Source organism: Caretta caretta, chromosome 3 (genome assembly GCF_965140235.1).
Source record: "Caretta caretta isolate rCarCar2 chromosome 3, rCarCar1.hap1, whole genome shotgun sequence".
Lineage (NCBI taxonomy): Eukaryota > Metazoa > Chordata > Testudines > Cheloniidae > Caretta > Caretta caretta.
Genome location: NC_134208.1, coordinates 141625522 through 141636027, shown reverse-complemented (window position 1 = coordinate 141636027; position 10506 = coordinate 141625522). Strand labels below are relative to the sequence as shown.

General features: G+C 42.0%; 1 protein-coding gene across 1 annotated transcript; it reads right to left on the bottom strand.

The window, feature by feature from the left end:
• Positions 1 to 977: 977 nt before the first annotated feature.
• On the bottom strand, positions 978 to 7503 carry SPMIP3 (sperm microtubule inner protein 3). The gene is made up of 4 exons (XM_075126965.1): positions 7442 to 7503; positions 4752 to 4844; positions 3871 to 4052; positions 978 to 1118 (listed from the first exon to the last, which is right to left on the bottom strand). Exons 1-4 carry the CDS (start codon positions 7501 to 7503, stop codon positions 982 to 984), a joined length of 474 nt encoding a protein of 157 aa, XP_074983066.1. The 3' UTR covers positions 978 to 981.
• Between the last annotated feature and the right edge of the window lie 3003 nt (positions 7504 to 10506).

The following is a 10506-nucleotide window of genomic DNA, read 5'->3' as shown; positions in this document are numbered from 1 at the left end:
TTTACTGCCCAAAAAACCCCCAAACTTAAGAGCCAAGTGAGTTTAGGCACCTACAGGGTTTCAGTGGGAGTCTTGTGCATTTCTGTGTTCCCAAAACTGGCACTTAAAGGCCTAGCTCCTTTTGTGCATTCAGGCCAGTGCTGCTAGAGAGAAGGTTGCAGTGGAGCTGTATTGAGCAGCCATCCATCTAGAAAGCCCAATTGCTGCTGGACTAAGCAATGTGGGGGTTTTGTGGGATTTGGAGGCCTTCTCTCCATCAAACTCAGTTGCTAAAGCCCCTCACTCTTGTGGGGATGTTGTAGAGAAAGATCTCCCATGTTCACTTCTATTTTCCTGCAGTTTTGACACACTCCCTTGAGCTGCTTCATAGGAGAATGGGGTAAGTAGGCCCTAGCTTCAGCTGTCATGAGAATCAATGGAAAGCTTAATTTGTAGCATGGGTGGGTAATGTTAGATTTCAAGAGTATTATATAGTGCAATAAGCCTCCCTGCTCCCTCAGTGGTGGAAGAACAATTTAAAAAAATAAATAAATAAAGCTGATTATCTTTATTTCACAACCTTTGAGGTTTCTTAAACTGCCAGCCAGCACTGTTGCTTTTCTCACAGCTGTGTGGGGCAGGAAAGGGCTGCTAGAGGCCTTTGGTGCTATGGGAGCTCCCCACTTATACCAGGGGTGGTCTCTGCAATTGTCCTTGCCCTGGATAGATGATTCTCCCCTTGATGTAACTAAATAAGGATTACTATATTCCCAAGATGCACAGCTAACAAGAACATGCACTGGGAATTAAGTATGTCTATTCCCCACTGTTGACTCTATTGTACAAAGTAATCCATATAGTCATATTCACAGATAAAACTTGATTAAAGTTTCCAAGCAGCATCACCAACTCAAACTACACTGTAAAATGATACAGTATAGCTTAACAGAAGCAGATTTCTGAAAGTCTTATGTAAATAGGATCAACTTCAACGGGTTGCTTTTATTTTCCTAAAGGCCAGCTGAAATACTTCTCTCTCACAAGCAAGGGCAGGTTATACTTTTTTGGATCAGCAGTGGTTCTCCAGATTGTCAGCGGTCCAGGATCAGTTCTTGGTGTGTATTTATCCTCATCGCAGTCTGAAATTAAAAATAAAGCATTTCCTTTCTGAATCCCTATGATCTAAATTCAGGAATACTCAGTATTTTTAAAGCTTTCCTGTGGCCCTTATATGATCCCAGCCTCTTTTCCTGGAGTAGCATGTCACCATAACCTATCTTGTGCTCTCCATGGTTTTGTTGGGTTTTTTTTGGTGGAGGGGTGTGGGGTTTAGCCTCTTTATTTCTATTTTTTTTAAAATTCATTTTTGCTCTTCTTCCCATTCTTTATGGGAATAGTGCTTGGGGGAGAGGTGTCCACTGGTCATTCTACAGGACTAGAATTTGTTCTCTCTACTGAGCTGAATGTTGTGAAAGCAGAATTGCAGCTTGGTTGCCAAGCTGCTTTCTATGCTTATAGCCCTAGATGCATGAGCTATTCTTGTGACTAACTATACTAAGTAAGGAACACCACACGAGCAAGGATGGAAAGTGGATTTCCAGGAACTGCCTGCAGCGTTATTCACAGCAGCATGTTTGCAGAGACATGTTTAAGTACAGGGAGGATCATACAACTTTCCTTAATAAAAAAAAACAAACAAAAAACCACCTCTGCCTCTTTACGCTGTTGTTCTCCCCTCAACTAGCCTACTCCAGGGGGGCAATCCTAAACAAGCTGTGGTCCACAATAAGCAAGCTGCAGCAAGAGGGAGACCTTGAAGATGTGGTTAAAAAAAAAAAGCCATCCACCGGCCCAACACATAGGCAAGATGTTACTGTAGTGTAAAAAGAAGGGTTCACTTTCTGCCAACTTAGTGGGCACTTTATCGAGGTAGGGTACCAGAGTAGATAAGGCAATTGGCTGACCTGACAAACTGATCAGAGTAGTTTTACCAATTACCTCTAGAAAAAGTTGAATGATTCCAACTAGTTGGGTGTAGAAGACAGATTGGGCTTTTGGGTGCAGGCCTTTAGCAGAGGTGTCAAGAGGTCCTGTCTGTTTTTTCTTCTGAAGCCAGAAAAATTATTTGGGGGAACTGAAGAGGTTTTTATAATCACATAAATTTTAATAAAGGGACTTAACAGTTTTTCATAGTTAAAATGGAGAAAATAAATGCCTTGATTTGAAAGTCAGCAATTTCTGCCATATTTTCTCAAATCAAAGAAAAAACCTAGAGTAGAGGAAGGAGGAAGAGCATGTGCACACTTCTAGCTTTCACTACACTTGAGTGCAGTAGGCAGCCTTTAGGCAAGAGTCTGTGCCTCCTATCATGTTTGTATTGCACAATGTGGAAGCTAGAAGAAATCAATAAGTTGTCTGCTCTCATTCTGAGCTATTACTGCTGCCACTTAAACTTGCCAGCTGCCTGTTTCTATCAGCCATATTGACACTGCTCCTTGCTTCACACTGCACTGCAGTATCTGGCTGTTCTTATGGTTTCCTTTTGTTAGTATTCTTTTTGTCCTACATGATTCCTATCTCCATAGGACTCTGCAGCTGGAATTCAAGCTGAAAACAATTATCCAAATCAGAACTGGGCCATTGAGGCTTAAGAGCCTGTGCCTTCACAAAAGGCACAGCAAATTCAAAGTTGTTGGCCAGTGCTTATCAAAGGCACCACTTAGAGGTTATCTTTCTGGAAAAAAGAAATCTTCCTTCCCCTGGGAGCTGGTCTGTATCTCATAGCTCCTTTCTAAAAGCAAGAATAGTAAGTGTCTTTCTGGCATGAAAACTTAAGTATCCAGTGAATTTCCCCTAATACTGGCTTTGGCACAAAGAATCATGGATAAATAACTAAACCAAATTAAGCACATTTAATGCATAATAAAGTTGGACAAAAAGGCACCTTAAACTGGAAAGCTTTCTCCCATGCTGCCCCTCATAGTTAGGAGAAACGCCTTATAAACAGCCACAAAACTAACTCCCTCAAAACCCACCTTAAATACTCTCCTTTGCTATGAAGCTATCAAAAACTTGACAAGGGCTAGACTGAGACCATTCCTGTCACACAGATCAGTATTGCCTTATTGTTCCCTTGTATTCCCCATGGCTCTTTCAGTTTCCAGCACTTGTCTGTTACACTTAGATCATAAGTTCTTTGGGCCAGGGACTGTCTTTTTGTTCTGGGTTTGCACAGCACCTAGCACAAACAGGGTCCTGGTCCATAACTAGGGCTCCTCGGTGCCATGATTAAATTTAGTCTTTATTATTTGTATTAAAAAAATATACCTACTACACACAGACTGGAAGTGTGACCAACTGCTTTGTACTTGCTCGCTTCAGTACAGGACTCTCCTTATTTGAGAGGTCTCGTCTCTCAGATATCCCAAAATGAACCAACATGTTCATAGGCTGCATTACACAGTGCTTTAAACGGACTAGATCAAATCAAGTGTCTTCGTAATGGGGTTACTTTAATAACTTAGGAACCTAAAATTGAACTGCTTGTTGCACCTAATTGCAGTGCATTGGAGCAGCTGCTGTATACAGATTGATATCTAATTATACATGTGATTTGCTGTGTTCCAATTCATTGGTTGCCTTCTTCCTATCTCTTTGGAACTGGACATACTGCAACTGTTCACTTTGGCTCTTCTTTACCTAGTGTAGACAGGACATCTGTCATTTTTCCCTATCATAAAATGGGGATAATACTTTTCTCTCTCACAGGGATGCTGTAAGGATTAGTTAATCCATTTGAATGTGTTAAACATTTTATAAGGACTATAAGTAGACTAGGGTCAGTCTTCCTAGAAAAAGCCAAGATTTACATTACTAGTAAAGCCTACTTACCCATATTGTAAAATGGCAGTGCAAATTCTTGTTTGTACATGGTTTGCTTGTACCAGTCATTAGTTGCCTTCTGTGTTCTTTGAAAAAGGACATACCTCGTAAGAGTTAAATTATCAAAGTCATGTTGGTACTGAGTTTCAACTTCATGCAGCACTGGAGCTGGGTGCAGTTTTATGAAAGGTCTAAATGAAAGGCATAAATAGTTTTGTAATCTCATGCTGACACACGGTATGTGAATAGCACTGACTAACCCTAGGGTAGCCAACAAATGTTCTTTCTAATCTCCTGCTGAAATGGAGCACTCAGTATAATGCAGTTATCCAATAGGTATTAACAGCATGACTACGTACAGTAAAGCTGTCATAATTTAGTATTGTTCAATTGGCTTCACTGCACTTTTGAAATTAGGGAGTGGGTCTGTGAATATTGCAGTTAACCAGTATAAACTGCATTCATTAATTCTGTTGTAAAAAAACCTACTGTTATACTTCAATAAAAAATTCTGCTTTGTTTAGTACCCTGGTTAGCAATCTCAGTTGAGAAGCTAAGGATTAAAAGTGCTAGTAAAATGGAGAATCACCTGCACTTTCTAGCAGCTTTCATTCGGGATTCTCAAACACTGATGAATTAAGATATCACACACAAAAATAGATAGATATGGCCAAGCTGGAAATATAAACCCAATTTCCAGACTCCCAATCCTGTGCTTTGACCAGTAGACCATTTCCTCTCTTCCTGGGTTCTCTTCAAATGTCAAGGTTGAAAAGGAATATCGGCCGGGCACCACGGGAAGTGACTACCACTCACCATAGTGAACTTGAATGATAAGAATTTCAGAATAAGGTTCTCTTAGGAAAAGTTGTATAAAGCTATTCTCTTACCCTGGAGCTGTTTCAGGCAGGCATACTTTATGTACCCGTCCTAGTTGCCCAGGATAGAACCCTTGAATGTCCTTTCCTTGACGAACAACAGTACTAGTAAGTAACACACACATGCAAAATAAGTGGTGTTGCAGGCGGAAGAGCAGATAACACGAGACACAGAATTTCTTGACCTAAGAGTTACAACAATGAAAGCTACCAGCAGACATTCTGCCCCATGCATTACATTTCATGAGGAATGAAAGCATAAACTAAATCAGTTTGCAAACTGCTTTATCCCATCTTGTAGCACAAAAGCTAGTATGTAGAGTAACTGCAGGACTTATGATATGGGAGTGGCTAGAAACATGGAAGCTGAATCAGGACAGGGTTTGACTTGAGCTGCAGTGGGGACAAGGTAAATTTTTGAAAGGTGCCTAAGTTATTAACTATTCTGAGACAAGATGGGTAATCTTTTTGGTGAAAGAAGCCTTCAAGCTTACACAGAGCTCTTCAAGTTTGGAGTGTCACAGCTAAACAGAAGGTTGAACAGATTGTTAAGTGTAAGGAGTTAATTCAAGATGCAAAAGACCATTCAAAGTGATGTGGGCAATTAACACTTCTGCAGTTGTAGGACAAAGGAGGGTTGCAGATTGTGGTAATAAGCCATAAATCCAGTACCTTAGAGTCCATGATTTTTAGTGTTTGGCAAAGTTCTGAATTTGAGCCCCCTGGGCTCATCTTTTGTAGGTGTTGTGTAGGTTTCCTTTGAGGAGGAGTATCCGAGGGGTCAGATATAGAGTGATCACTTCATTCATCCAGAGGGGATGGTGTTTTTGTCTTGTCACTTTTCAGTGTGTGCATAGGTGCTAGAATGAGGGCTGCTGGAGGTACAGCAGCAGCACCCCCTGGCTTGAAGTGATTTCCATCATATACAAGGTTTACATGCTCTCAGCACCCCCACTATGCAAATTGTTCCAGCAGCCCTGCATGTGTTTCATTGGAGAGTGTAGCAGTTGTCTTGTTTCACCCACATACTTGTAACTGGGGCATCTAGTGCCCTAGATGAAATACACCATGTGTTGTGATAGGCATGCGTAGGACCCATGTATCTTGAAAGTGTGTTTCACTTAATCTGTTCCACTTTGTATTTAGCTGAGACACAGAGTACCTTTCTCAGACCTGTAAAAGAGCTCCATGAAGCTCAAAAGCTTGTCTTTCACCAACAGAAGTTGGTCCAATAAAAGGTATTACCTCACCTACCTTGTCTCACTAATATCCTGGGACCAACATGACTACACTAACGCTGCAAATATCTTCTGCCAGAAAGTGTGTGGTTCCTCCCCACAGCAGGATAGCTACCTTTTGTTAATTATCTCACTATAAAGTGCTAGTGAAGACAACAAACAGTTTTTAACTTTAATGTAGCTGGGTGAGGTCAACCCAATAGATGCTTTTGAAAAGGTTACCCTTAGTGGCTGGTAAGAAGGGCTGGCGGAGGGGAGGGGGAGGGAGGAAGAGCGGGGAGAGGAGTAGAATAGGCAAGGGGAAAGAAGAACTACATTTTGCATTAATCAATACTTGGCAAGTTTTACCCAAGGTAAAGTAACATTTTTCTATATGCAGATCCTAACAGAGTGACTGGATTCCTCGGTCCCACCCTCTTAGCTGGTGTTGATGCCTTCTATGTTTAATTCCACACTGGACATAAAGGAGGTGGGAATAGTCTGCTTGGCAGATGAATCTAAGATGGAATAATTCTAAACAAGGACAGTTTTGATCATGTACTGATTTAGGAACATAGTTGAAAGAATATAGTAGAATTTGTTAACTGTGAAGTCTTATATGAAACTTGCACGGATATTAATGGCTTAAAACTAAAAATCTACAGATACAGTATGTAACCTGCAAACAGACTCAATGCTTTTACTTGTAAAATGTGCATTGGGCAGGCTATTTTGACAAAGATCCTTTCCTAAACCACAAGAAGTTTTAAACAGAATATTTGTACCATTGTTAGGGTTGCCAACTGTCTAATTGCACAAACTCAAACACCCTTGCCCTGCCCCCTTCTCTGACCCTTCCATGAGGCCACACCCCTGCCTGCCCCTTCTCTGAAGCCACACCCCTGCTCACTCCATCCCCCTCTCTCCATTGCTCGCTCTCCCTCACCAGGCTGGGGCAGGGAGTTGGTGTGGGTGGGGGTGCAGGCTCTGAGAGGGAGCTGAAGGATGGGGCAGGGGTGTAGGAGGGGGTTTGGGCTCCAGCTGGGTGGCGCTTATCTCTGGCTGCTGCCAGAAGCGACTGGCACTCCCTCTGGCTCCTGGGTGGAGGAGTGGCCAGGCAGGTCTGTGTGCTGCAGACACTGCCCCTGCAGCTCCCATTGGTCGCAGTTCCTGGCTAATGGGAGCTGTGGAGTTGGTGCTTGGGGTGGGGGCAGTGCACGGAGACCCTGTGGCCATCCTACACTTAGGAGCCAGACATGCCAGCTACTTCTGGGAGCTGTGTGGAGCCAGGGCAAATAGGGAGCCTGCCTTCGCCCCGCTGTGCCGCCAACCAGATTTTTGGCCTATTAAAATCTCCCGGATTGATTTTAATAGCCACTGGGAGATTGAGGTAGATTCCGGGGACTCTGGGACAATCCAGAAGGGTTGGCCACCGACATCCTGATGTTTTTGCACATGTGACTTTTCTGTGTCCAGATACCTTACCCTGGAGGGAGGTAAGGTGTAGAATCTATAAATTGACGTAGTCTTATGGCTGTGCACGACATGGAAAAATCCTGGAAGAGATCATAAAAATATTAGATTCTTAATAAGGAGCTCTTGAAATATTTAAAACAATTTGCTTTCAGGGTCAATAATTTAATCTTTGTTAGAGCACAAAAATTGAAATTAAGATATTGGAAGAAAAGGAATAATTAGGCATTATCTGGAAATATCTGGAGGAAAAATAAGATACTGAAGAACAAAAGCCAAGGCTAGCAAGCAAAGGAATGGTTTTTAAAATGTTGGGCTCGTTTTAAAAGCACAAAAGATCTTTCCCGGTATCATTCTAGGATGCTTCCCTGGGCTACCCAGGTTGTGAGTCTCACTACCACCTGCCCTTAGCATGAGGAAGTCTTGTCTGTGCCTGCCAGGAGTCAGCTCCCCGACTCCACTAGGCACAGGCAACACACGCACTCTTTCAAACTCTACTGTCCCTTTACAGATTAGCGATATAGTCCACCCCACCCCCACAACCCAGAGTCCTCTGGGCAGCCCCCCAAGTGCCCAGTCCCTTATTCTGTGGACACTCACAGAATTACCAGATCCTCTGTGCCCAAAGAAACAGTATGCTTCAGCTTACCAGCTACATCAAAGGAAGGACAGGTAGGGGAAAAAGGGAGGTGGTATTGCCTGGTATATCAGAGTTATGCACTTGCACTGAGGCTGAGCTGGAAATAGGAGACAGACTTGTTCAAAGTCCCTGGGTGGGGATAAAAAAAAAACAATGGTGATGTCATGGGTCTACTATAGACCACCTAAACTAGAAGAAGAGGTGAATGAGGCTTTTTTTAAACTACTAACAATCATGCAAAGCACAGGACTTGAAGGGGAAGAGGTGGAAGGAGACTACCCAGACATCTGTTGGGAAAATACAGCAGGGCACAGATTATTCGACTAGGTCTTGAGTGCATTAGAGACTATTTTTTATTTCAAAAGGTGGAGAAAGCAACTAGGGCAGAGGCTGTTCTAGATTTGATTGAGAAACAGGGAGGAATTGCTTGAGAATTTAAAAGTGGAAGTCAGGTTGGGTGAAAGTGATCATGAAATGATGAGTTCATGATTCTAAGGGCTGGTAGGAGGGAAAACAGCAGAATAAAGAATGGATTCAAGAAGACAGAGTTGGTAGGTAAGATATCATGGGAAGTAAGTCTAAAGAGAAAAACAGTTTGAAAGAGTTAGCAGTTTTTCAGAGACATTAAGGGCACAAGAGCAGAACTATCTCCTAGTGTAGGAAAGATTGGAAGTATAGCAAGGGACCACTCTAGCCTAACCAAGAGATCTTCAATGATCTGAAGCTCAAGAAAAAGCTCTACAAAAAGTGATAGGTCAAATTACAAAAGGATGAATATAGAATATAATGGCCATACTAGGTCAGACCAATGGTCCATCTAGCCCAGTATCCTGCCTTCCGACAGTGACCAATACCAGGTGCTTCAGAGGGAATGAACAGGCAATCAAGTGATCCATCCCCTGTCATCCACTCCCAGCTTCTGTCAGAGGCCTTATAATGCCCAGAGCATAGGGTTGCATCCCTGACCATCTAGGCTAATGGCCATTGATGGATCTATCCTCCATGAACTTAGCCAGTTCTTTTGTGAACCTCATTATAGTTTAGGCCTTCACAACATCCCCTGGCAACAGATTCAGCTGTGTTGTGTGAAGAAGAACTTCCTTTTGTTTTTAAGTCTGTTGCCTATTAATTTCATTGGGTGACTCCTAGTTCTTGCGTTATGTAAAGGAGTACATTTCTTCTCTAAAATTGTGACTGGTATGGAGAAAGTTGTCTCTCTCTCCTCATACAGAAGCTGTTCCATGCCCTCAGTCACTGTTGCCCTTCTCTGTACTTTTCCAATTCGAATATTTTTTTGATATGGGTTGACCAGAATTGTATACAGTATTCAAGATGTGGGTGTACCATGGATTTATATAGTGGTATTATGATATTTTCTGTCTTATTATTATCTATCCCTTTCCTAATAGGGCCTAACATTGTTAGCTTTTGACTGCTACTGCACATTGAGTGGATCTTTTCAGAGAACTGTCCATAATAACTCAAAGATCTCTTTCTGAAGTGGTAGCAGCTCAATTAGATCCCATCATTTTGTATGTATAGTTGGGGTTATGTTTTCCAATAGGCATTATTTTGCACATAAAAAGTTAACATAATCAGGTAGGGACAAGTTTAAAGGAAGGCCAAGGCACAAAATGAGATTAAACTAGCTACAGTCAAAGGGTAACAAGAAAACATTCTACAAATACATTAGAAGCAAAAGGAAGACCAAGGACAGGGTAGGCCTGTTACTCAATAAGTGGGAAAAGACAATAAACAGAAAATGTGGAAGTGGCAGAAGTGCTGAATACCTTTGTTTTCACCAAAAAGATTGTTAGTGATCACATGTCTAACATAGTTAACACCAGTGAAAATGAAGTAGGATCTGAGTCTAAAATAGGGAAAGAACAAGTTAAAAATTACTTAGACAAGTAAGAGGTCTTCAAATAGTCAGGGCCTGATGAAATACATCCTATAGAGTACTCAAGGAGCTAACTGAGAGGTTATGAGCCATTAGCAATCGTTTTCAAAACCTTATGGAAGGCCAGAGAGATTCCAGAGGACTGGAAGACAGCAAATATAGTGCCAGTCTATAAAGAGGGAAATAAGGACAACCTGGGGAATTAGACCAGTCAGCTTAACTTTAGTACCTGAAAAGATAATGGAGCAAATCTAGCAATTTGCGAACACCTAGAAGATAAGGTGATAAGTAACAGTCAACATGTGTTTGTCAAGGACAAATCATGTCAAACCAACTTAATAACTTTGACAGGGTAATAAGCCTTATGGATAGGGGGCAAGTGGTAGGTGTGATCTATCTTGACTTTAGTAAGGCTTTTGATATTGTCTCATGACCTTAAGCGAGAGAAATATAGCCTAGATGCATAAGGGGGGGGGGGGCGCATAACTGGTTGAAAGAACATTCCCAGAGAGTAATCCACGGTTCACAGTCAAGATG